Here is a 26,365-nt window from a genome sequence, read left to right as displayed (position 1 = left end):
CGTTTCTAAAATAAAAATTATCTTCAAATTCTATCATTATATAATTTTTGTAGTAACCTTAAATATTCTCAAAACAGGTTCAATATATTTATTTTCTTTTTTGGTGGCGGGGGGGTTGAGATGGAGTCTCGCCCTGTTGCCCAGGCTGGAGTGCAATGGCGCAATCTCGGCTCACTCACCGCACCCTCCACCTCCCGGGTTCAAATGATTCTCTGCCTCAGCCTCCTGAGTAGCTGGGATTACAGGCACCTGCCACCACGCCCAGCGAATTTTTATATTTTTAGTAGAGATGGGGTTTTACAATGTTGGCCAGGCTGGTCTCCAACTCCTGACCTCGTGATCTGCCGTCCTTGAACTCCCAAAGTGCTGGGATTACAGATGTGAGCCACTGCACCCAGCCAATATATTTCTTGGTACAAACTTAATACTGTGTACTTGGATGGATACTGATAGGATTTACTCAGATATTTTATGATATTTTTAGGTTTTCATGTTTATTCACGTTTTATGTGTTTCAAACTAGGGCATAGAGATAGACAAGGTGCTAATTTCACTCACATCAGAAATAGTCTATAAAAAGATTCTTAGGACCTGTACAAATTCATGAAAATTTTGAAGAATTTGAAAAATTTGTATGTCAGGAGTAATTTATTTATGCTTGTAAGAGAAATCATTGTTTTCCTGGCAAAAATGTGTGTGTATGTATGTGTGTGTGTAGATTTGTGTGTATGTGTACGCTGAGAGACTTCAGTTCTGTTCAGAAAATTTTGAATGTGATTGACTAAATTTATGCATTAAATTTTCCCATTTTGTCCAATCTTTATTTCTATCAATAGATGTTTTGAGGGATTTAATTAGACCTTAATTTGTATTTTACAACTTCACATAAATTGAGAGGAAAAGTCTGCCCAATTGAGAGGAAAAGTCTGCCCAAATATGCTTTCCTTATTCTCTTGACAGTTTTGGTCTCTAAAAGCTCATTCCTGTCATTTAGTTACAGTTTATTTGAGAAGCTAGTGCAGAGTATGACTGGTAAATGATGTCATCTTTTTATCTTCAAAGGAATTTCCAAAGATTTGGAGATTTCCCTGCTTGAATGACAGGAGAAAGACTTATATTGTGCCTCACAGTACAGTGGTTTGGGAAATGTGTGTCTCATGTAGACCCACTTTCAATTATCCTGCATTTCAGATGAAAACATTTGGGGTAATTATCCAGATAATTTAAACAATTTTTAAGTCATGTTTTTAATTGGAAGATAGCCAAATATCCTGTCTTTGAAGTCTCCATTCTTTATGTCACATGAAGACTGTCCATCTCCTTGGTATACTTAAAATAAAAGAAAGAAATGAAGTGATTGCAGCTTGAGTTGATTTTATGAACAGACACAAGTATGCTGCCTTATGCTCTCTGATCTTGCAAGCACTACTCTCTAGGGCCTTTTACATGGGAGGACATGATAGGCATGTATACCAAAAAAAAAAAAAGGACATTCTATATTGATTGCCACAAGTAAATGCTTTTATCAATCTCAGGAGGGATGGTTTCTGAAGCATAGATATGCTGAAAAAGGATGGCAGCAAAAAGGTTTTCATCTCATTTGTATTCCTTGATTAACTAAGTTTGACAGAATAGAAAGTCATTGGGTTGTAAAGAAGATAAGGAAACCTGTGGACAAGAGTCCAATGACGTAGTATAGATAGAGAATGAAGAACATTTTAGTTACAATATTATTATAGACATCTTAAAATTATATTTTGGAGAGGACCATTCCTCTGAAGGAACTCAGAGTAGAATCTTTCTGAGTAGTTCACTTTCTATTCTGCATATAATAAAATATTGGTTCTCATTGCTATTAAGTAAAACAACACTAATATCAGTGTTTTACGTTTTTACTAAGAATTGGGAAGATAAAACATATGTCAGAAGAAAGGAAATAAAATGAGCTCCTTCAGTTTGAAAGAATTTTTTCAAATGCAGTAAACAAGAGACTAAATTATAGCACCACATTTTCGGGTGTGCTGGTGTCAGCTGATGCCTGCCATGAGTTCAGAGATGGATGGTGCTTTTCTGTGACTATACCTAAGGGAGATGATAATAGCAATGTGGTCTGTATTTTTAGTTCCTTATTATAAGCATGGTATTGTCTATTTTCTTTTTAAAAGTGTGTCAGATTTCCCTCATGCTCTATGGTTTGTTTCCTGCTTAACGTCTTGACAATCTGCTTAAAACAACATTGGTTTATTTGTGTCCAGAGGATACAAAAATGTTTTAAAAATAGAACAACAAACATTCCACCATAAGCTTTGAAAAAACTTCCAGAATTATGGCTTTGAGTTTCAACCAAGACATGGAGGCTATATTTATGGCTGTGTGCATGTTTGTGCATCTTTTTGTGAGTGGCAATTCATTCCTGTACAGGACATGAGCTCTTTCCCTAACACTTGTGTTGAACGGTTAACGTGAGATGGTGGCACTCTGAAGTACAAAGTAACAGACAGAATTGAAGTTCTTGATGCATGCTAGGTCAGTGAAGCTTTGTTATTTATTTCCTGTGTGGAAATAAAAGGCACTACATGCAGGTTAAAGTTTTGCATTTCCAGGGCCAGCAGTGGTGGCTTACGCCTGTAATCCCAGCACTTTGGGAGGCCAAGTCAGGCGGATTACCTGAGGTCAGGAGTTTGAGACTAGCCAACATGGCGAAACCCAGTCTCTGCTAAATATACCCCGTCTCTACTAAAAATACAAAAATTAGCTGGGCGTGGTGGCGTGCGCCTGTAAACCCAGCTACTCGGGAGGCTGAGACAGGAGAATCACTGGAACCCAGGAGGCAGAGGTTGCAGTGAGCCAAGATTGCACCATTGCACTCCAGCCTGGGCGACAGAGCAAGACTCCATCTCAAAAATAAATAAATAAATAAATAAATAAATAAATAAATAAATATTTACATTTCCTTTTTCTTGTCACCTAACTTAAAGGCATGTATTTTTTCTTTTTCAGAGAAAAGGCCTCCTTTTGTCACCCAGGATGGAGTTCAATCATTTAACTTTATAGAAGCCTCACAATAGCTCTCTACTTGAAGTTAATTATGTAGGACTACTTTATGTAGATGACCTTGCAAAATTGTATTGCCTACAACCCCCTGGAATTCATTTAAAATTACTATTGACGCAGGGGGACATGAGTTGATTCACATTATTTCTGTTCATAATGGGCTTTATGGTAAATTCTTCTTTAATGTGTTTACAATATTTGACTACTGTAGCATTTAAGCACTAGTCTATATCAGGTTATGAACATTTGGGAAATATGAGATCCCACAAAAAAGTGACATGATAAAAGAAATACATTTTGCCTTATGTGTTGAATAGAGAGGGCTAAAGTTAAGGTGGGAAGTAAAAATACTAACGGGCTATTTTTTAATGGAAAGCAGTACAATTTGTGATGCGTACCAAATTTTAATTTTGTGTTAATGGACAATATAGGCCCTTGGTAACATTACCTTTCTTTTTTTTTTTTTTTTTTTTTTTTTTTTACAATTGCTACCCATGAAGAGCATAGGCAGTATGCCCACTTAAGTGTCTTTTTGCAAGATTGTACATGACTAGAGCCCCAAAGGGAGTTCTAAATCTTAATGGAGAAAAAGAGTTCTTTAAAAACAAGGTTGTAAATTTGCATTCATTTCCCTCTTAGAAGCCTGGCGTTCATCTCATATATATGGATTAGGTGAAAGCTAAGTGACAAATCACCTGTTTGGGAAAATTTCTTAGTAGATAAACTCTCTCCAGATAATTTAGGATTATGTTTCAGACTATCAGTTTAGGCTCAGAAAAGCGAATGGTTTTACATTATGTTATAGCAGCTTCGCAGGGTAGGATTTAATACATTTTTATGGATAAAATGAATAGTGTTTGATTATTGGATCTGAGTTAGGAGAAGAAATTTTCCCTTCACAGTCACATGGTTTAAGATCTGGAATCCCTTAAATTTGATCTGTGGCATTCACCTAACTTTACTGTTCCAATATGCCAAGACAAAATTATTTTGTGAAGGAAAGTTATTTAATTTACAAGTTAATGTCTGTTGCAGAAATATTTCACATTGCTCAATCAGGAATTACTCAACATTAATTTCATATATGTAGAAACATTCTTTGAACTTTAAGTTATTTGTATTCTATACTTATATTTTGATATTTATACTTACGTTTTTATATATTTCCCTTAAGATAGTTATGTAGTAAAGTTTATACTAAACCATTTTGGGCTTGGAGCTCAACATCCAAACCAAGAAAGGAATAAAACTTTTCATGATTTCTGTTATTTATAATTCATGACATTGGTTAGTAAGATATAATCTATATTTGTGATCATTCCTGGTATTGTTTATGTTTTCTTGGAAGATAAGATATTATTTCAGTGAATAAAAGCTATTCTAAATATATGAGAAAAATAATTAAACTGTCACAATAATGGATATGGACTTGAAAAATATTAGTTTTGAGGTTTTCTTTAATGACTGATTCCTTTCAATTGTATGGAAAACAGAGATTTGAAAAAGAATATCATTTTCCCTAATGATGTCTTTATGTCTAATATCCATGAACAGATAGGATCTTTGATGCTTTACTCATCTTTGCATATTTTAGTATAGTTCAGACCCTAAATACTTTTAGGAGTCTCGTTCTGTCACCTAGGCTGGAGTGCAGTGGCATGTTCTCAGCTCACTGCAACCTCTTCCTCCTGGGTTCAAGCGATTCTCCTGCCTCAGCCTCCTGAGTAGCTTGGACTAGAGCTGTTCATCATTATGCTCCGCTATTTTTTGTAATTTTAATAGACACAGGGTTTCACCATATTGGTCAGGCTAGTTTTGAACTGCTGACCTTGTGATTCGCCCACCTTGGCCTCCCAAAGTGCTAGAATTACAGGCATGAGCCACTGCGCCTGGCCCCTGAAGACTTTTTAAGGGCCCTTTCCATTAACTTCAGTTTTCCATCATATAACCATAGCAACAAACAATAAAAACAGCAATAGTAGTCACAGTCATAATGTACTATAATGTACAAATTCAGTTCAATTTTCACATATGATCTTACTTGATTCCCCTAACAATCCTGTCAGCATGTTCAGTTATACCCACTTTACAGGTGGTGAGTCAGAGATTTCATGAGGTGGTCAAAGTTGGAGGGCCATATCAGTGATGGCTCCTGAACTCTGTCCCAGGTCCCCGACTCCATTTTCAGGCCTCTTCCTATGAGCTCTGTGTAATAAAGCTTTGTGTTATAGAGATATATGTACTTGATTGCCCCCTTACTAGTTGTTAATGAAGAATCTTCATGTCTAGACCTATGTCTTACTCACTGCGTAATCCTATACAATGCTGACTTGTCTTCTTTGCACAGCGAAATTAAATGATACTTTCTTTTAAAACTTAATTAAGATGCTTTTGTAGTTCATAAGCATGAGGATTGGGTTTTCTTGCTCTTGTATGAGATGTGCCTCCCTCAAACCTTGGAAACCTGACTTGAAAAAAAAAAACTTTAATTATGGAAGAAAAGTTAATGGTTAATCATGTAGCTGGCAATGAACATGTTAAATTGTACTGAAAATGTTTTACACATTTTAGATGTTTGTTCTTTAATTTGGTCTTTAATTCTTCTTGGTAATACCTTATTTATGAACTACCTTACTTAAAATATCCCCTAAAGTCACTCTCACCATGTTGTTTTCTTTATAGATCATTTAAGACTGCTAGAAATTATTTGCTTTTTCTTTTTTGCTTACTTCCCATCACCTCCACTAGAATGTTAGCTTTATTAAAGTTGTTTCCTGTTTTGTTCAGAGCTATATATCTCCAGTGCCTAGCTAGAATATTGCCTGGCATTGTAGTTCAATAAATATCTACTGAATGAATGAATATCAGTTGCTTTTAATTATAAATTTCCATCTTCTTATACATTTAAACAAATTTGCTGTACAAGGTACTCATTTGTGACCCTTATTTTGCTGGAGAATGCTGATTTGACTCATGTAGTTTGTATGCATGAACTATTTAGTGATGATACAAGCTTAGCAAACAGAAATAAATATGTGTGTTTTTTTTTAAATTCAGGAGATTACAAAAGTGTAACAAAACTCACTTGAAAATACTAGTATGTTTAGAAGGGTATAATTAAATCTGTGATTGTTTAAAAAGAATCATAAAAGTTCTTCTAATCCAATGTCTACTCATTATGTCTTGAATAAATCTGTTGTGAGGAAACTAATAGATATACGTATGTTTTGTCTGTATATCTTTTTGTACTTGAGATATGGTTTTCAATTGATTTTTATAGATTATATCTCTAGTAATAGCACAGTGTAGTGGGGTTATAAGATATACAGATTAGTTTCTTAAAATTTGTGACATTTGTATTTGGAGAATATAGAAAATCACGTAATTTAGGTTATAATATATTCTTAATGACTGGAAGTGCCACAGACTTCCAGAATTAATGTAAAAACCTGTATCAACAACAAAAAGAGCAACAATAAACATTAATATAATTGAGTGTTAAGTACTGAGAAAAGTCCTCTAGAAAATTGGTTTGGTGTGGCTGCAGGCCAGACCATGCTTGTTGCCAGCTGATAGTGATCAAATGGAATACATCAACAATCTGTGAGGTTTGTGTCTCCAAACCTAGACTGCGGTTAAGAATCTGCACTAGAAAGTGACACTTACAGAAGACAGTGTACTGTATTCTGTAAATAAAAATAAAAAACAGTATTGTAAAGAAAGCCATATATACTTCGTTAAGGAAAAGTTGATGCAAATCAAGACAATATTTGCTGCAAATTGGGACTGGGAAATATTTTTGGTGCAAAATTTCAGCAGAAGAACTCAAAGTCTATTCAGCACACATGAAACTAGTAAAATTTACTTAAAAGTTTAAGCTTTGCATGCTAGATTCTATAATATTATCTGCAGAATCGGAAATACTACAGCATGACCCAGAGCTTTGAAATGGACAGCCAAATGTTGCAAATAAATCTTTGGGAGTTTATTATTAGCCAACAAAATTATTGCTCACTAGATTTGAAATAACAAATCTGTGGCCTTGACATTTAATCAGAGCATGAAACGCATCTATTGAATTTCATATTTGAGATTATTACTTTACTGCAGCCCTAATTAAAGCATGTAGATTCTAAAATTCTGTTCAGATAAGGTAAAATACAGAATGCTTGTTATACATGCACAGAATCTTTTTATTCATTGCTTCATGTTCCATTGCCCCTTCTTCAACATGCTTATTTTGAGTTTTTACTGAACAGAAATGACTTTAATATAAGTATACAAAGAACTACCCAGAATTTCTTTTTAGAGACAAAGGAGGTAGGAGGTTGAATCTGCCCATATTCCCCTGTGACTGATCAGTTGAGTATAAACTATTTGCAATAGAATGTTGAAAGGAATTTTCTACCTGCTGTAGGGCTGGCATTGTAATATAAGGCAATTTTACATGCCCATATAATTTAAATTATTCGACTCTATATAAAAACTTTTCTTCAAAGTCTGTCTAAAAAGAAAGAAAAAATGGGAGAGGAAAGAGAGAAGGAAGAAGGGAGGGGAGGAGAGACAGAGGGAAAGGGGAAAGAATGAAGTTTCTGAATCTCTCCCATCTATCTTTTTCACATTCTAGTGAGAGAAATTCTAAGTATTGTCTATTCATGAGCATCTGCAAATCACATTGCAGCTTAACTGTCTCTTCTCTGATTTAATAGAAACTTTGATTGTTTTCTAGGATTTATATCCAGAGTAATTGTTTTTGCATTTTAATATAGAAAGAAGTAGATTGAATAAATGCATAACATATTAGAAATGCTATTAAGCAAATGATTCTATGTGGTACTATCGAATGAATGTTTTTCTTTACTCTTCTAAACAAAACACACATTTCTCCAATTATTTTTAAATTGAGAACAGTGGAAAAGAAATCTACTTGTGTGTTGATTCATTTTTTTTTTTTAGTATGATTAAATGGTACAGCAGAAGTCTTACACAGTATAGTCAGGTACTTTTCCCTGCAAGATCTGTAAGGGCAGTTTTTATCTGCATCCTAGATATACAGTATTTTCACACACCGAGACTTTAATTCCTGTTATCTTAATGTTATTTATAAGTCCCTCGCATCTCTTAGCAGCCATACTTCACCAACTCTTCCCATATTTGAGTCTCTGCCTCAAAATAGTGAGCCTTTATCTCAAGCCTCGGGTGGTGAGAAGTTCATGAGAAGTTTCCACGTGGCAAAAATGGTGATGGTAGAAGACATATCTGTTTTTCATTTTATTTGTGTGCTTTTAATTGGACTGTTTTTCTTAGAGAGTTTCTCAAAACAAGTGAATTTCTAGAGAGAAGAGATTTCTATTATTTCAAGGGATGATAGTTAAGATCCTTCAAAAAAGTTGACCTTCCCACATCAGACCAATATCTGTAGAGTTTGAAAAGTTGTCAAACTTGCCCTTAAATAAGGAGAACAATGACTTGAGCTTTAATTGTTCCACATTCAGGGCTTTCAATGTTCCAGATACTTTGCCTCTTCTCTTAGTTACCAATTGAGAAGTAAGTAGGTAAAGGATGAGTGTTCCTCCCATTTTATTTAGCATGTAGGTGCTAATTTGTCTGCTCTAATGTGCACCAATGTTGGTATTATATGTTCTAAGGTCCTCTGCTGTATCCTTGGAAACAGACTATGTTATGTGTTACTGTGAGATTACAAATATGTTTCTAAGAAAATTAGCTGCCTATTATTTGTACTTGCTCTTGTTTCTGATTCAGAAAAATAAACTTGGCCTTGCTGGTGCTTTCAGAGTTGAGGTGTTTTGTATTCCTGGGAGTGTCACTCATAGATTTAATACATACATCAGTGGAGTTAAACTGGCTGAAAGAGCTGTCAATGATAAAAAGTGGGGATGCTATAAAAGACAATGGCCCTATCACATTCATGTGACTCAGGCAATCTTCATCTATTTCTTTTATTTTTTTATGGATTTTTTTCTTTTCACCATTTGCATAAATTGGTAGTACATGTAATATAAATGCAAACAACAGAGAGCAAGCCCATTTTTAAAGCTATGAGAAAATAGACCTGTCAGGAGATTTGTTCAGTTTAGGGTGGGAGGAACAATAAAAATACATGCTGTATTTGTTTCTTAGAAAGTACTCTAAAGGTGTTTTCCCCCCAGCCAGTTAAACTGCATGTGGCAGTTGCTACAGCAACCCATTTTTGTGATTTGCAGAATAAAGGAGCAAACCAGATGTAAATTGTCAGTCAGTAAGTTTCTGTTGTCATGGAAGACGGGAATGTATGCAGTCTCATTTGGTCAATTTATGTACTGTTGTGGTGTATTGTTCTCATCTGCTCTTTTCAACATGCGGTCATGAATTAGCATTCCATTCTTTGGATGCATAATTTCTGAGTTTCTGAGTTTTATACATGATGTTAACTGAAATAACTAGATGTCAGATTCATAGAATGTTGTTTTTGCAAAATGAAGGTTATTTGACATCTGTTTTGTAATTTTTCAGCCTATTGACATAAGAATTCTTTAGTTTATTTCATGAAGAAGACTCAAATTACTTTTTAAAGGGCACTTCAAAGATTTTGTGTTATTTTATTTGAAAATACGTATTTTGCAATCTACAGAGTTAAGAATATATTATTGTTTCAATGAGATCTTTAGTAAGAAAGTAGGAAATAGCTCTGGACTGGGAGCTTCTGAAAGTCTGTGGTCATGCCTCTGCTGTCTGTATTTTGGCAAGTAGATTCACATTTTAGACCCAAATCACTTGTAAGAGCTATTATATCTGGAACTCCCCATCTCTTCTTTTTATTTTTCTTCCTCTTTTGTGTGAGGGACTGTCCTCTTTTCCCTGCTTTTCCTGTCTTCCCCACTGTTCTAGAAGCCATGACCCTCTCGTTCTAAATAGATTTTGCCCTTCTTCCAATGGGTTGAGAGCCTGGGTATTTGTATGCATATTTTTAATTTGATAAGAAGTGTAGCTTACAGCTTATTGTGAATACATTAACATCTCATCACTTGTGGCAAGTCCGCCACACTTTTCATCCCTACTATTAATTTTCCTTTTCTTCACATTTAAAAATTTTTCTTTAGCATTTGTTCTAAAAAGCCCCGAATCAAAAAGACTAGATGGGGGATTAATGATGAGACTTTTCTATTGTTTAGCATGATTTAAAACTGCTGGCAACCATACTGAGTAGTTTTACATACAATATCCCCTCAGCCTTTTAAAAAATTGATATCAGCTTCAATAGAAGTGATGGTATTAGTTACTGAAGTGACATCGTATCAAAATATATAAACATGGAGCATTAACAACAGAAGTGAGAACAATTTCCAGAACAAAATGTAGAGTTTGGTAAATCTAAAGCAGATAACAAAAGAAATTATTTCATTCTCTACAATAAATTTGAACTGTGGATTACAGAACTAAACATTTACAGGAAAATGGGACACAGTGGGAGTGGGAGAAAGAAAATCTTATGACTTTTGTCTCTCCCGTACCTGGAGTTTCATCATTTCCAACTCTGCAAAATTGGCTCAAGATGTGAATAGTAAAGGCATATGTATGTGCATGCATGAATGAAGGAAGGCATCCTCCAGCAAATTTGCCTTTCAAAAAAGTTGCCTGAATATAGGCCCAAACTCAGAGATATGAAGAGTGTTAACCTGGGGAAGTGAAAATGAAAATGTAGCCTTCCCCCACATGCATGTTACAGGAGTATCCCTTTTCAGTGTTCTCATTTTGTTCCACACTTAACCCCAAGATTTCTTGAATTGAGAATACAAATGCCTTATTTTGCTCTCTGGTACTCTCAAAATGGTGTTCAATAGAAGCAGCCTAGTCATTAAGGGATCAGGCATGGACTCTAGTTCTTTCTCTGCTGCTGCCATGTCATTGTTTCCTGAAAGGTGAGTGATGATAGTACCTACTTCAAAGGGATGTTGTAAAAATTAAATAAAATAATGCATTAAAAGTTCATAGTATAAAAAGTTCTTCTGCACCAGACACATACAGAGTGGTTACTAAATGTTAATCACTATCATATTAAGAAGTCATCATACGGATAAGAACTCATTAGAATTTGCTGTAACTTAAACTTATAGTTGAAAATATTGGAACAGGAGAAATGGCAGAGCAAAATAGAACTACTTAAATGGCATTTGGCTCTGATTATCATAAAAGGTTGTAGAATTTTACTGGCCTAGTAGATATTTTTCTGGTTATTTCTATGAAAATAATTCTAAAAATGTATCATGCTATTTACCATGTTAGTTATATGACATGTCTTAGAAGAAGAAAAAGTCCTTGGAAAGCAGATGCAAATCAGTGTGGCTAGACTTAGTTAAATATTTATAAACTGGTAAAAACTATTAGCAGTTGTCAAATATTAAAAAAAAATCCAATATTGGTCTGTGTGTGAAAGTATAAACGTATGCATGTATGCTTGTTGGCAATGGAATAGAGATAAAGAAGTACCATTATAACTATAAATCTGCAGAAATGCTAATACAGGTTTTTTGAGATGATGGAGTAATGCAGTTGTTATTACTTGAGATATGGTTACATTTTGTAAGAAGCAAAGTCTAATAGATATTGTTAAAATTTAACAACATTCATTAGTACTCACACAAAGTGCTAATTAGAGTAAAAATAAGAGAGAAACGAAAACTGTGAAGTCACTATGATAAATGGACACTGTAGTCTTAAAAAAGACCATGTTATTGTCAGCAATGTTTAAATTTTAGCAACTCAGGGACTTGAGTGCTCGTTGTCCTATACTATATGGTCTACAACGGGGTTTTAATTAACATTAAAAAAAAATAAGTTTACAATGAGATTTATGATTTCAATGATTGTAATTATTTTATACATGTTATAAAGTCTTTTATGACCCTAGCAAAGAGAATTAGTGAAGAATGGTTTCAGAACTTTTTAAATTTGAGATGGAATGTCCCAGAGTAGTGGAAGTTTCTAATTGAATAGCACGAAGAAGCTGGATTATTCTATTTATTTTTTAGATAGGTATGAAACTTCAAACTTGCTATTTCTATGGTTTCCATTCTTTTATTATACTTGTAGACTTCCACTTAGTAATTTTTCTGTCTCTCATTTATTTGACTGATTTAAACAGAACAACTCTTCAGCTAAAATCACTTTCGGTCACAAATTCAAAACTCCAGGCTCAAGTAATTAACATGCTTGATGCAAAGCAGCAGCAACACATTACTGTCAATAAAATGACAATCTAAAGAGACATCTTGAAAACGGACTGGATGACAGTGAATTGTGCTTCTGCTAAACTCCAGCAGCTAAGAGGTTCCACAAATATGGGCCCTTCACAGGGAAAGCACTGCTGAGTTTCTCTATAGGGTTGAGTTTGGGAACTTTTGGTCATCATGATGCATTAAAAAAAAGAATGATTTGACAGGAGCATATGGTCCAAACTTTTTAAAACTGTGATTATAGTCAATGTGCTATGAAATACCCACTGGGCAAGGATTGAGTCACCTGGTTTGGGTTCTAATTAAGTCTTTAAGTCACTTTTAACAAGGGACCTAAAATCTGTAAAATCTGTCCCAATATAGGGATTCTGTTATATTCTGACTCATTTTGTTTTAAAAGAAATTGACGGGCGTATAGAGTTTACTCATTAATCATATTGGTGGCAGTTTCTGGGTGACCCTCATTTGAGTTCCATATGGAATGAGATATAGTGAGATATAGTGTATGAAAATTGGAGTTCATGAACATGTGGGCAGAAGAGGTTTGTCCATTTTTGGTAGGTGTTTCTCCTAAGGATACATAACCTAGTACCCTAGAGATATCACCTGACTGCCAAGAAATGACTGTGGATGGTATACCTTTTTAGATTGGGGACAGTAGAGATAGGAACTATGTTTACCACAGCCTTACATTATTACATATTAACTGAGGTCATTTACTAAGGAAGTCAGATCCCTTAAAATCAAACCCCTAACTCACTTAGCTATACCCTCTTCTCAGTCTTCTCAGGAAAGATACAAGACAACATACCTATTTAACCTGTTATTTTTCTTGTATATTTCTCAGGAATTATACAAGACAGTATACCTATTGTACCTGTTGTACCTATATGTATATTCTGTATTAATTCAAGCAATTGATTGTCTCAAGTAATTTTTTTTTTTTTTACTAAATCTAAAACAAAAATGGTAGACAGTGGACAAAGAAAAAAGACTTGAATCTTTACCCAATAATTCTGTAACTTTGTGCAGAAAATAAATATGGATTGTTAGGTGTTATTCTTACAGATTCTGAGATCACACATTAAAAGTACCCAAGTGAGTTTGGTAGTACATCATCACAGATACAAATATATGATTCTGCTTGCTGTATCATATAGACATTATTCCTTATCAGTATGCCAAGGTTCTGTTCAATGACTAGGGATATATCTATATCATGGTCGTTGATTAAATGACCATGAGATGAAATGTCTAAATGAATAAGTGGTAAGATATTATCTTAGAATATTTCTTCTTTCAAAGACATAAAAGTCTCTTATCAAGTAAAATCCAGAGCAGCACATTGCTTAGAAGCTAAATATGATGATGTGAAAAGAAAGCATCATGCTTAAATTGGGTTGAGAATTTGGTATACTACTAGCAGGGGTGGAGGCAGAATGTGGTGATCAAGGAGGAGGAGTTACCATTCTAGACAGGAAAAACTCTTCATGGGGGAATTTTAAACTTATAAATGTTCATCATCTTTACAAAATATAGAAAGATATTTAAAAGTTTTCAAATATTTTCAAATCTGGTGAGCAACATTCAGGGCTGAAAGAATAAGGTTAAAACATTGTTCTACTTGTTCAATTTGCAAGATATTTATGATCAAGAAAACTTTCCTTATTTCATTAGTGATTTCCATTCCTTAAGAAAGATCTTAGATGTTCATAAATTCTCCTGGAATTCAACCATGATATTTTTACATAATTTACACTTCTAAAATTACACAGATTAATAAGAATGTTTAAGTAGAAAATCCACAATACTTCTAGATTAGTTGAATTATATTGCGTTCGTTATCATTATATTTATGAAATAATATTATACTAATCAGGTTGCATCATGTGGTAAAACTGTAAAGTTTGATGCATTTATTATGTTTATTTTAAATCTATATGTTATAAATATTTTAATATATTATATATATATTTTTTATTATATATAAAGTTTGAGCATATTATTATATATATACCCCTGATCTTGGCTGAGAAGTTTCAAACTGTAGAAAGAGCCTGTTATTAGATGCTTCTGCATAAAAAGTCAAATGCTTCTCTAAGGATTAATATATTATGCTTATTCTAAGAAATACGTGATAAGGCATTGGATACAGTGTACACTGCTTGGGTGATGGGTGCACCAAAACCTCAGAAATCACCTCTAAATAATTTATTCATGTAACCAGACACCATCTGTTTCCCAAAGACCTATTGAAATTTAAAAAAAAAAAGAGAGAAATATATGCTAAGGAAGACATGATAACATGGGCTTCAGAGTCAGACATTCAGGGTTCAAATCAGGACCTTTCCACTGAGCGAAGGTGGGCAAATGCTTCTCCATTTCAAGCCTCAGTTCCCTCATGGAACCAAAGTGAAATGAGAGGAGGTGAACAAAGAGCTTACCCAGGTTCCAGGCTGTGGAGCATGTTAAATAAATGTTGCCCAACATCTTCCTCTTCTTTCTCTTTCTCCTCCTCTTCCTTGTCTTTGTTGTATATAAGAAGTAGCAGGAAAAAAACCCCAGAAGTTTAATTTAAAATTATACATGTCCTTCTTTATTTCTTATTTGTTAGGTTATTCATGATTCACAGTACTTTAACCTTTTATCACCTCAAAATGGAATTTATTTTTTCAGTTGTCTAATTGCTTATAATTTTCAAAAAAAATCTTCATTTTGAACAGAAAATATATATTGATGTGAGCTCTCTAAACTCCATTTTTAATCACTGGAGGAATCCTCAACAACATTTTTGCTTTAATTTTACATTCAGATTTTGTTTCGTAGGACAGTCAAGTCGAAGGACTCCCCTGATAGTCCTTTCAGGAGGTGACACAGCAAGAAATGCTGAAGTTTTACAAACAGCTAGTATAGAACGCTTCTGCTAAAGTTTTAGGTTTGGCTCAGCATCCTCAGTTTGAAAAGCAAGTTACAGCTTTCATCAATTAACCTTGCAGGGCTAGAAGCTTATGCATACTGAGGAAGACTGATGAATTTCATTGAAAATTGATGCTCATAGTAGCAATGAAATTGTATTCAGACTATTTTCATGTTCATCATTTAAAAGAGAATGCATGAGGGGGAAAAAGTGTCCAAAATTTGGAACTAGATACAAGGAAACCTTATTATAAATAATGAAATTTGAGGCCAACGAGCTAGGTTTTGCATTTTTCTTTCGTGTCATTTATACTGCATGACCTCAGGTAAAGAAGTATGTTGACTTCCACTTGATGGAAAAATGATGAAAGAGGAAGCTATAAGCTGCCGGTTCACAGGTCTGGCTGTGAATTGAACTGCAAAAAATCATTTTAGTTAATCTAGTGGATCGCGAAACTCAAATATAAATAAGTAAAGCATCACTCCTTTTTCAGAAACAAAAGAAAAATCCTACAAAGATATAATATTCTAGTATGAGCAGAATGCATGATATGAAACTATAAACGGAGTTTTTGTATTTTGATAGAGAATCTGACTCTTGGAAGGCGATATAAACTAGCTATATTTAGGCAGTACCAATGGGAGGCAGTGTTGCCTCATGCACAAAGGCATGTTCTTGAGAGCTAACTGACCTAGGTTCCTTTTCCTGTTCTTCATTAGTTATGGCAAGTTACTTTTCTTCTCTAAGCCTTATTTTTCATGTTGGTAAAATGGGTTAAACACAGTGCTTACATAGTACGGTTGTTATGACGATTAAATGAGAAAATGTATGTTAAGTGCTTAGCACAATGTTTGGCACGGAAAATGCTTGTTATGTTGTAAACGAGATCTGCCAGTATTACTACCATTCCTTTAGCCAGTAAAGGACTGTCTAAGATAGATGATGTGGTTTGAATGTATAAGGTCTCTGCTTACATTAATTTATGTAATAACATTTGTTTTAATTCTTCCTTACTTTGATTATTTTGCCCAACAGCAGCATATTATGGTATAATTTATAGCCTAAATATAAAAATGAGACTTTGATATTTACATAAATTTTGCTTCCTCATTAAAAAGTAATTGATTAAGGAAATGGTGGTTTGGAAAATGCCTCACTGATTTTAAAAAGTTAGCTGAACATCACCTTATGACACTCTTTAAACAACTGTAGTGTTGGTGTAAAAAATATGTGGGTAATAAATGACAATATGAGGAACAAATATAAACTATGTGTTTGGTAAGTGAGTCAGTTCAGCTAGTCACACAACAAATTGACTTGGATGAAGTTTATATCTTATAATGGCATTTTATATATTTTTCATTCAAGAATGACTATGAATAGAGCTTTCAAAGTTTATATGTTTTTAGAGTATGTTTATCTTTCATATATGGCAGTCACCTTGTTTTGCTCTTTCCATTGTATTCTGTTGCACTTTCTTTTCAATGCTATAGCATTGTGACCTAGACTCAATTCTCTTTTCACTTGCTGTATCTTTTTTGTTCTCAATGCCTTGGGCACCTGCAGTGTAATGCCATTAACCCCTTGGCCTTTGTAGAAATCAAAATATCTGTGTAGATATATATTGAAATTATTTCCTGCAACTATTGAAATTTCAATAAAGGTCATTGTGGTTCCATGTATTCTATAGATGTTGAATACTTTTTGTAGAACATGTTCAGTGTTTGGTATTTCTGAGTGACTGAGTTTTGATAAAAATAGAATTAAACTTAGACCCCATTAAAACTCCATATTTTGGAGGCATATAAATATAGCGATACAGTAAACAGTCTAATGACATAAAAATCAACATGAATTGTATGTTTGAAAAATACGTCTGTTTTTAACATTTTTTTTTCCTTAAGAAAGGTAAGCTGCAAGTTAGTTGACAATGTTATTTAAATGCTTTGATCTCTCAACATTATGAGACTGTAAATTATAGAACAAATGGTACCCCAGGGAATGAATCCACTAAAATATTTGCCTTTATTTCATTGTAGTCGTTATTAATTTGATAATTTTTGAAAAAAGTTATAAGTCCAAATCAAACCTGTTTACCACAGTGAAAACAAAGTCTCTTAAATGTCTTCTATAGTTAAAATATCTACTATTATTCATGTCACTTGTAAGTGTTGTGAGTCCCGAGCTTCACCTTCAGGGGCTTAATCCCGGGAGAACACATTCTGCCATTCCTCAAGTCCTGTTTTGTACCAACTGGGAAACAGTGCCTCTTCCATTGTTCCTTAGCGAATTAGATCCCAGGAGCTTCAGGCCCTTGGAAATAGAGAATGTTGCCTATTGATGCTAACCTTTAACTGATTCAGTGGGCCTTTTTTATGCAGACATGCAAAAAGTGGTGATGTTTAAACTCCTTCCCTGAGTAGTGTAGCTGATTATCTGTGGAATGCTTCACCTCCTGGAAGTAAAGCGTGAAATGACAAACTTTAGAACATGTTTTAAAGGGATTTTTACTCATTTCAAGGTCTGTATGACTTTTGACAGACAAAATCTCCACTAGAAAGGGCCCAGAATAATGTATGTAAGTTTACTGGCATTTTGACTTTAGTAGTTTACAAATATACCAGTTTACTTTCAAATTAACTAGTATTTTTATCTTATTTAGTGTGTCATTTTCTCCCCGAGACAAACCAGAAAAGAGATGCTAAAGAAGTTGCTTTTATGTTGACACTTGATCCATTGGGGGTTCTTAAGTGACTTTGGAGACTTTGTTCGTAATTTTTAGTAACCTGGAAAATCCCGAAATAATTTACTCATCTCATTTTATCCAGTTTTTGAGACCTTTGCCAAGTATCTGTTTATCAAAGTGCTAATGCTGTCAGACAAACATGGATGAGTAGGTAGAACAACATACAGTCTTTTTCTCCAAGAACAGATGTGGGTTGTGGGGTTTTTTTTTTTTTTTTTTTTTTAATTTAACTCAGGCAGAGCAATAGCTGTGATTTAAGAAATAAAGATTTTAATTTGCAAAAATCTATCCAGATATGGTGTGGTATGGTACAAAAACATAGTTGTTGGAAGGGTAAGATCTAGAGTGGAAGTTCAATAAAAAGGGAACTGACATTTATTACTAACTTCAGAAATGCCAGGGACCAGTGCTGCACGCATATTTTCTTCCACTCTCTGGAGTCAGAGACCCTTGCACGTCAACATGTTAGCAAGTCTCTAACCTCACAGAACCTCATTCTCCTGTCTTAAAGATGTGCATCATCATCATATCTACCCTACTTCACCAGATCGTTTTGAAGAGCAAAGTAATTGTTGAAAAATTGCTCTGTAAATGGTAGAGCTTTAAACAAATATTCACAATTGTTGTGTTTATATTTTGTATCCTTCTCACAAGTTGAGTCAATTAATTACTATTACGTGAAGCAAATTTTGGAGAGCACATTTAAAAACAGAGAGAAATTTGCCCAAAAGAAAAGAAGAGGATTGTGATACTAAGGAGATGTCATTGCCTACTGGAGCTCCCACTCTGACTCTAGAAATCAGAAAGTGAGTTGGGATGGGGTAGGGGAGGGAGAGAAGGAGAAGGATTGCTATCCTGATAATATATTTATTGTTTTCCAATGAGATGTATAAGCAAAGCATGGATCCTGAGAATGGACACAGTATATAAAAAAATTAGGCACATGTTAAGTGCTTTAAATTATTTATAGTGAACCCAAGTAAAAACAGATGTGGAGAGGCTCTTCAGAATTCTTGGAAAACCTTAAAACTTATAGTGGATGATCAATAGCTGAGTCTCTGTAAGTGAAGGATAGCGGCATTATTATTATTAACATGCTTTAAAAACAGGGCAAAACTCTAGTTTTTATGACTCTTTACAGAATATAGTAAACCACATTCAAAAGATGAATTACGGTTTTGAAATATTTGGGTGTTATATACTTAATAAATCATTGCTGCTTCTGTTATTGAATATTGGCTTTTGCTTTTAGAATGCTTGATTATCTGAATAAACATTTCTCTTTTTTGCACATATCTGTGAGTCTGGGGGGATTTTTTTCAGATAGTTTTTTGAGAAAACATTATATTTGAAAGACTAAGGAGGCAGAATTTTAATGGAATGCTGGAGGAAGTATTGTAAGGCGTTCTAACCTGGGCCTCTCCAATCAATAGCTGGGTGAATACAAAGTACAGTATATTACATTATAACAATTTCAAACCCTTTCAGCCTCAGTTTTTTTCACCTATCAAATGAACATATTAGACTAGCTACTAATGTCTCTTTCAATTCAAAAATTCTGTTCTATGAAAGCATGTCTCCCTTCTTTATTCCCGTATACTGAAACTGTGTAATGTGTTTTTATTAATGGCACCATAGATAATTCTTCCCTTATTATGGCCTAAAGATGAATTAACATAATAGAAAGCAGATGTATACAAACTTGACAATTATGCAAATATAGTAGATAGCCCTGTAGGTACTGTACTTCTTCGGAAAGGTTTGAGATGGGCATTAAGTCTTCCTTGTTAATCCTGTATTTAATGACCTCTAAATAGCATCTTTTGAGACCTTCGATTCCTTTCAACAAGTTAGAAAAACATTCTGATTTATCCCTCTTCCTTTTTCCCATCCTCTGGCACCAGCTACTGTCTTTATATTAGAATTTGACTTCCTTTCCTTTCACATTGTGGCTAAAGAAATAATTGTTATCATGTTTTACTAGTGACTTTGTAGATGTCTAACAAGACATCACTTTTTCAGAAGGAGAGGGGAGGAATTCCCTGAGCAGGAGCTATGTTCAGTTGTTACACAGTGAAGCTTTCCTAAGTACTCATTGCATAGCCAATATCAGACAGCTTTATCTTTGACAGCACAGACAAGATGTACTGATGTTTTGCCTAGAGTTTACCTGATTATTTAGTTTCATGTTCCAAACAATGATAAATAAGTAGTTAAACTCTCAGAACCAGGTCTACATGGAACATTTTAGTGGGCTGTACACATGTCTAGTGTTTCTTCAGACTGGCTGGAGCCACATTATTTTAAATCATTTTGGAGGAGCATCCTTATTGAGACTAGAAGTAAGAACTCATTTTTTAGCCTGCTATTAGCTTTCTTTTAATGATCTCCTTCAGATTTGCCAACAGATACCTCGCCTATGCCCATTTTCAGGGGCTGCTAATTAAGTAATAACCTTTAACTTAGATAAGTGTTTTTTTTTTTTTTAACTCAGTTTATAAAGCTTTCTGATCAACTTAGTTTGTAATAAATATCAAGTGCCATGTTACATAGGAATGTTACAACCAAAAAAATTCAGACTGGGGTGGAGGAGTGAAACATCAAACCCATCATATGGCAAAAGCAAAAGATGTTAAAAACAAAAACCAAAAAAACAAAGAAACAGTGAAATATAGTTAGTGCATCATAAGTTGATCACCTTTTTCGTAGATCACTAAATTGCTGGCCTAGAAGTCTGGTAGCACTGTTTATTCAGCCATTAATAACAAGAACAACCACCTCCAAATAAAAAATTCCACCTACTCATCAGCATTCTAACTCAGCATGTTGCCTGTGACAAGCGACACCCTGAAAAAAATGGTCCTTTGAAGCTTGTCTTGCCAGGAAGCTGCTACTTCTGGTATAGTTACATGATTTGGGGAGACTATGGTTAGGTCTTCCAGGCATACACATATGTCCATCATCTGGCATTCGTAGGTGCTGATCAAATCACCAAACTCACTGGCACACACTGAGTGACAACACTGGGGGCCTGGAGTGTTGGTATTTCTCAGACTCAAGTGGGCACATTACTGATCTCTGTAATCCACAAAATATGTATGTGAGCTTTACTATGGTTAAACAGTGAATCCACTGTTCTTAGGTGTCATCGATTGCAATTTTAAAATAAGGCGGGTTAGATTTAAGAATGTGTGTCTGGCATGTAAACTTTCTCTGGAAAAGGTCTAAGAAAAACTGAAATCAATACTGCAATGCTACATTATATGGGAGTTTGAAACCAGAGGGTTGAGTATCTACTTCTTTTCCTCTTGGTTAGGAACTTAGGAGGTACCTCAGAATATCAGATCTGGTCTGTTTCAAAAGCAACACTTTTAATAAATAGCAGAAAAGCAAATAAAACACCTTTAACTTTTTGTAATAAATCATTTTGTTTTTTTTATAGATTGCATGTGGCGTTTGAGGCAGAGCGAGCAAAGCTGCCAATATTGCAATCTGATGCTTCAGCACCTTTCGTTTTTCTCTCTGAGCAGGAACCCTCTTCTTAAACTTGTTCATTTTACAGAGAGAAAATCGAAGCCACTGGTATATTGTCAGAGCTGCTTTATTGTCATCATTTACAAAGGTCACTGGAATTAATTGACTTCTTATATTACATATTGTAAACTGACTCATTTTTTGACACATTTATGGGAAAGTGGCAGGATCTAAGTGGCTGGTTATTGTCTTTTTGCTTTCTATTACAAACTAGAAAACCAATAATAGCTCTGAAATCACAGTTGTGGAAAAAAATAACCCATAGTTTCAAAGAAGCTGACTCTGTTAACTATGTGGTTAGTTGAACTAAAAGAAGGCAGGAGAGAGCTCCGGAAGATGAAATACAAATGCTAGGTTTCTTTTACTGTCTTTCGAGGACCCAGTAAAGAGGGCAGTGAATGTTTCCGTGAATATCCTCAGTTGGTGGTGTCTGTTTGAAAGCATATTCTAAGTAGCTGGCTTCCCTTTGCAAGATCGGAAGTAAAAATTAACCTACAATGAATTCCATGAATCATCGATACATGGATGCTCATAGAGTGTACTGAGAGTAATTCTGTCTCAGAGGCATTGCTTCTGAAACTAAAGATGAGAAATATATCAGTAATATTTATGGTACCAGAGCACAGTATATTCTAGGTAGATATTTTGAACCTTTACTTCTCTTTTTGTTTTCACATTATCCCCTTTGCACTAAATTAGGAAGGTTCTACTCATATTCATAGCCTGCTTTCACTGAAATTAGAGGCACAGAAACAAGGACATATTGTTAAAAATGAATAAATTAGAGCCGAATTAAGCCACCCAGCTCAATAACAGCAAAGGGAATATAGCAGTTGGTTAGAACAAACAATCTTCCTAAATAGGAAATGTACTTTAAAGCCATCCTGCTGTGATCCTGTTAATTACCAAAGAAGATTAGAACTCTTCTGGTTCATGGGATCCTTTTACCTAGTGTGTGGCAGTTCCAGCTGCATTAGCAATGAGACATTTGCACTGTCCCTTCAGACCAGTGAGGGGATGTTATTAAAGGGAAGTCATTTACCCCAGTCCATAAGATGTAGCCTGGCAGAAATTCAGTAACTGTTTGTGATATACTCAATCTGCTACTCTGCTTAGTGGTTTTAGCTCTTAACATACAACAGCATTTGCCTTAATTTGCATCCACTGGGTGAGAGAGAATAAAAATGCCCCATTTGGTGGGTTGATTTCAAAACACAGAATAATGTGTGATCTGTTTTTCACTACAAATAATGTGAAGAAAAAGGAAAATTGCACCCCCTCACCCGTGTCTCTCCTCTCTCTGTCTCCTTCTCTCTTCCTCATCTCCTTCTCTCTCCCTCTCCTCCTCTCTTCTCCCCCAGTATTCCCTTTTCTTCTGTCTCCCTCCTTTTTCTCCTGCCCCCAACACTGCTTTTTCTCTCCCACTCACATCCTCTGATGGGCATTCAAGCTAGTAAAATGCATGTTGGAGAATCTCACAAACACAGCTAGGCACACACAGAGCCAGCTGGGTTTTGCATGTGAATTTCTTCTCAAAAGTGCAATAAAAGAAAAATGCTCTTAGAATTCAGACAAGAGGAAGACATCAAAGGAGGATTTAGGTGTAAAAACGTGATCATCGAGGTGACAAGAAATAGAACGTATTTTAAAAGATATGTGTATTTTAAACTTACCTCGAAAAGCAGTTTCAGTGCTAGCCCACCTCCGATGTCCCTGCGTGCTGGATTCCTCAGTTCCTTGGTTGAGATAATCACATGGTTGTGTTCTTGCCCGGTGTAAATAGGTGCATTTGCGTGTCTATGTAACAAAGTGTACACAAATATGTACTATAGATATGCACACATGCACGTAATCTTATCTCTGTATTTTAAAATATAAAGGAAGGCAGGAGGCTGCAGCCAGGATTCCTTCTTTTTCTCGGAACTCTTTTTCTCAGTCGGCAGGCTGAGGCTTTCAATCCAGGGAAGAGAGATCCTGTGAGCTGGCTTTATTTTTCCTTGTTTCCATGGTGGTTAGTGGTGCATCGTTCACCCGATCAGTTGTCACACTGACATGGTGCTGCCTGCTCAGCGGTCATTAATAACTGAACACCCTCCACTCCCCAGAGAGGAGCCAATCGCTTCAGACTGCCAAGATGTAGCACTCGCAGCTGCTCCAGTCTGGTTGGCTGAAACAAACTGTCTGTTCTATGACACTGCTGCTTAGGATACAAATAAATGAAACAGGCTTGCATATTTTCCTAGGTATCATTTTCCTTATTTTTTTTTCCCCCTTTCTGGAGGAATGTTGGGAATTTTTTGACAAGTTTTCTCAATTTGAGGTTATCAGTCATTCAGAGAAACAATGTTTTCAGTCTGCAAATAGGCAGGGCACACTACTGATAAGGATTTCCCAAATATTAAAAACACCTCGTAGAGACTCACACCTCCAACTCTGTCTCTGTGAAGTTCAGCAATGACTGTATTATTTAAGAAGAGAAGCTTGCAACTGTTTTGAGTGGCATTTGGTTCTCTATAGATCCTACTTAATTTAGCATATGTGCTTGGTGTTCAATAACACTTTTTTTTTTTAGCAATGACATTTCTTGTCTGGATTGACCAGATTTTTAAAATAAAACATGTATTTGCCTCTCTGTAATTCACAACATTGGCATTTGAGGGGGTACTTTTTAAAAATATGTATTTCTAATTATACACACTGACTTATCCTTATATGATGTAATCAATCTAGGAGCTACATATGAATGGGTACATGTGTAGGTGTGTTTGTATATCTGTGAGTGTGTGTGTGTATGTGTGTGTGTATTTAGGATATATTTTTTTACCACTCTGGGTAAATAATTCAATTGTAATAAGTTAAATTATAAAAAAAACTATTTATCTTTGTTCTTAGGCCTATTAACTCTGAGAGGATATTTCCCAGGAAAATATACTATATAAACCGTGTATGTAAAACATTTTTATTAATTACCAGAAATTTGGAAAACACAAACACATAGCAGTGCATATTTCTCGAAGAACATCTATGAAAAAAATCAAAAAGCAGTTTTAAAAATGCATGTTTTACAACCTTAATTAGTATATTAAAGAAACATCTTGTTGAGGAGAATGGAACATGAGGATTAATACATCAACAGGTCAAAAGCAGACTAGTCATAACTCCAACCCCAGTTTTGAGAGACTACCCTCTAGTGGAGTAAAAGTAAATGGCACTTATTAGATTTAGGGGGAAAAAAAAAGTCTTCACATCTAATTGCTCCTTAAGTATTTATTGACATGACATAGACCAATAGTTTGCAGTTACAATAATAATAATAATACCAGAAAAAATGTTAAACAATCGGCTTATCTTTAAATACTAAATATTTTCACTCTGTAGTTTTCTAGAAACAGTTCCCAAATGCTTTTTCTCTATAAGAATTTATTCAAATGAATCAAAATAAGTTCAAGATAAAAGTAGCATCTCATTTAACTTAGTATTTATTTCAGAATGTTATTGTAAGGTTTCATTCTTTTCTAGATACTCTAGTATTTACTCAGAAAGCCCGAGTCAATTCTGTATGTTAGGATCATGGTTGAGTGTTGGGATGTTGTGTTAAGAGTATGTTTACATATAATTTAATGTACTTTTAATAATAGTAATAATCATCCTTCTTACTCCTTAATTTTAGTCTAGGAAATCTTAATGTCTTTAATATTCCAAATTATTTCAATATTTGCAGAATTTATTGCCACATATGAAAGAATAATCTTAAAATTGGGATAATTATTTGAAAAAGGAATTTTTATTTATGTCATGGTATCTCAGTGATTAATTTTCATCGATTGGTATTGACTGTATAATTGACAAATCCAGTAATCAAACCAATTATAATGCACTCCCATAATGAAGGTAAGTTGTGATAGTCAAACAGATACATGATTAAACTACTTTCTTGGTTTTTAAACAATCATACCTAATATTTTAAATTTTAGTCTCTCAGAAATCAAGAAAAAATCTTTTCAGTTTTGATTCAGTTAGAATTGTTAAAGGTAGCCATTTATATGTTATCTTACATTATTTCATAGGAAGTTGTTTTAACTAAATGATCACTTTTTTGAAAGTGGGAGATGAGAGTGCTTTTCCTGCAATTGTCCTTTTAATGTAGGTACATGATAAATTTAAAATATTTTATACTCATTTTTATAAATTTAATATCATGGAGCACTAGAAATGAGATTTTAATGTGAAAGAGAAAATGACTCTGGCTGTGGATGAAAAGGATGACAATTCTGTTCTTTGGCTGGAATTTCTATTTTGTTCCAAGAGCATCAGCAGCTTTGTAGAATCATTGTGTGTTTTGGGTGTTTTTTTCACTTATCAGGGACTTCAGTCCTTAACTGTAAATGTGAAATGTGGCTCTCTCAAAAGATACATGAAAAAATTATTTTGGTATCACATCTATATAATGAAGTACCATATGAAGACATTACATTGTAATATAGTAAGGATTTTAGGGTTTTTGAATTAATACAATTGTGAGTGATCATCAAATGAGAACCATGGAAGCTTAACACACAGTTGGCACCTTAAAGACAGGATAGCGCCCCTCAGGTATTCCAGATTTTTTCCACCATATTACCCTATCATCTACTGGATGATTGACAGTCCTCTGCTAATTCTTCTTTTCCTTCTTCTTGTTCTTTTCCTCCTTCTTACTCTCCCTCCTTCTCTCCCTTCATTTTTTTTTCTTTCTTAAGTTTCTTCCTTTAGAAGGCACTAAAGCTTCAGAGAAATTTCACATTGCAAACCACAGTATTACATGGTTGTACGTGTTGCCTACGTTGTAGGAAACGTCTACAGCGTTTCCTAGATGAATACTGAGTTTTAATGGAAAGGTAT

General features: G+C 34.6%; 2 protein-coding genes and 1 pseudogene across 8 annotated transcripts in view; 2 read left to right on the top strand and 1 right to left on the bottom strand.

Moving 5' to 3' along the window:
* Positions 1-23,631, bottom strand: part of LRRN3 (leucine rich repeat neuronal 3) — a 33,582-nt gene extending 9,951 nt beyond the window's left edge. The window contains exon 1 of the mRNA XM_023228171.2: positions 23,158-23,631. The gene's annotated coding sequence lies outside the window, so the exon portion shown is untranslated. The remainder of the gene's footprint in view (positions 1-23,157) is intronic.
* IMMP2L (inner mitochondrial membrane peptidase subunit 2) overlaps positions 1-26,365 on the top strand; it is an 872,087-nt gene that overhangs the window by 428,151 nt on the left and 417,571 nt on the right. Inside the window, exon 5 of one of the 7 annotated variants that reach the window (XM_023228177.1) lies at positions 3,001-3,123. The exons of the other annotated variants lie outside the window; for them this stretch is intronic. Within the exon in view, the coding sequence (XP_023083945.1) occupies positions 3,001-3,046 (46 nt within the window). The 3' untranslated portion in view covers positions 3,047-3,123. Of the gene's footprint in view, positions 1-3,000; positions 3,124-26,365 lie in introns of those variants that run through there. 7 annotated transcript variants of the gene reach the window in all.
* On the top strand, positions 5,440-5,529 carry LOC111553440 (annotated as a pseudogene).

Source organism: Piliocolobus tephrosceles, chromosome 8 (assembly GCF_002776525.5).
Source record: "Piliocolobus tephrosceles isolate RC106 chromosome 8, ASM277652v3, whole genome shotgun sequence".
Classification (NCBI taxonomy): domain Eukaryota; kingdom Metazoa; phylum Chordata; class Mammalia; order Primates; family Cercopithecidae; genus Piliocolobus; species Piliocolobus tephrosceles.
Note: the sequence above shows the minus strand (reverse complement) of the source record. Positions and strands in the feature narration are given on the sequence as shown.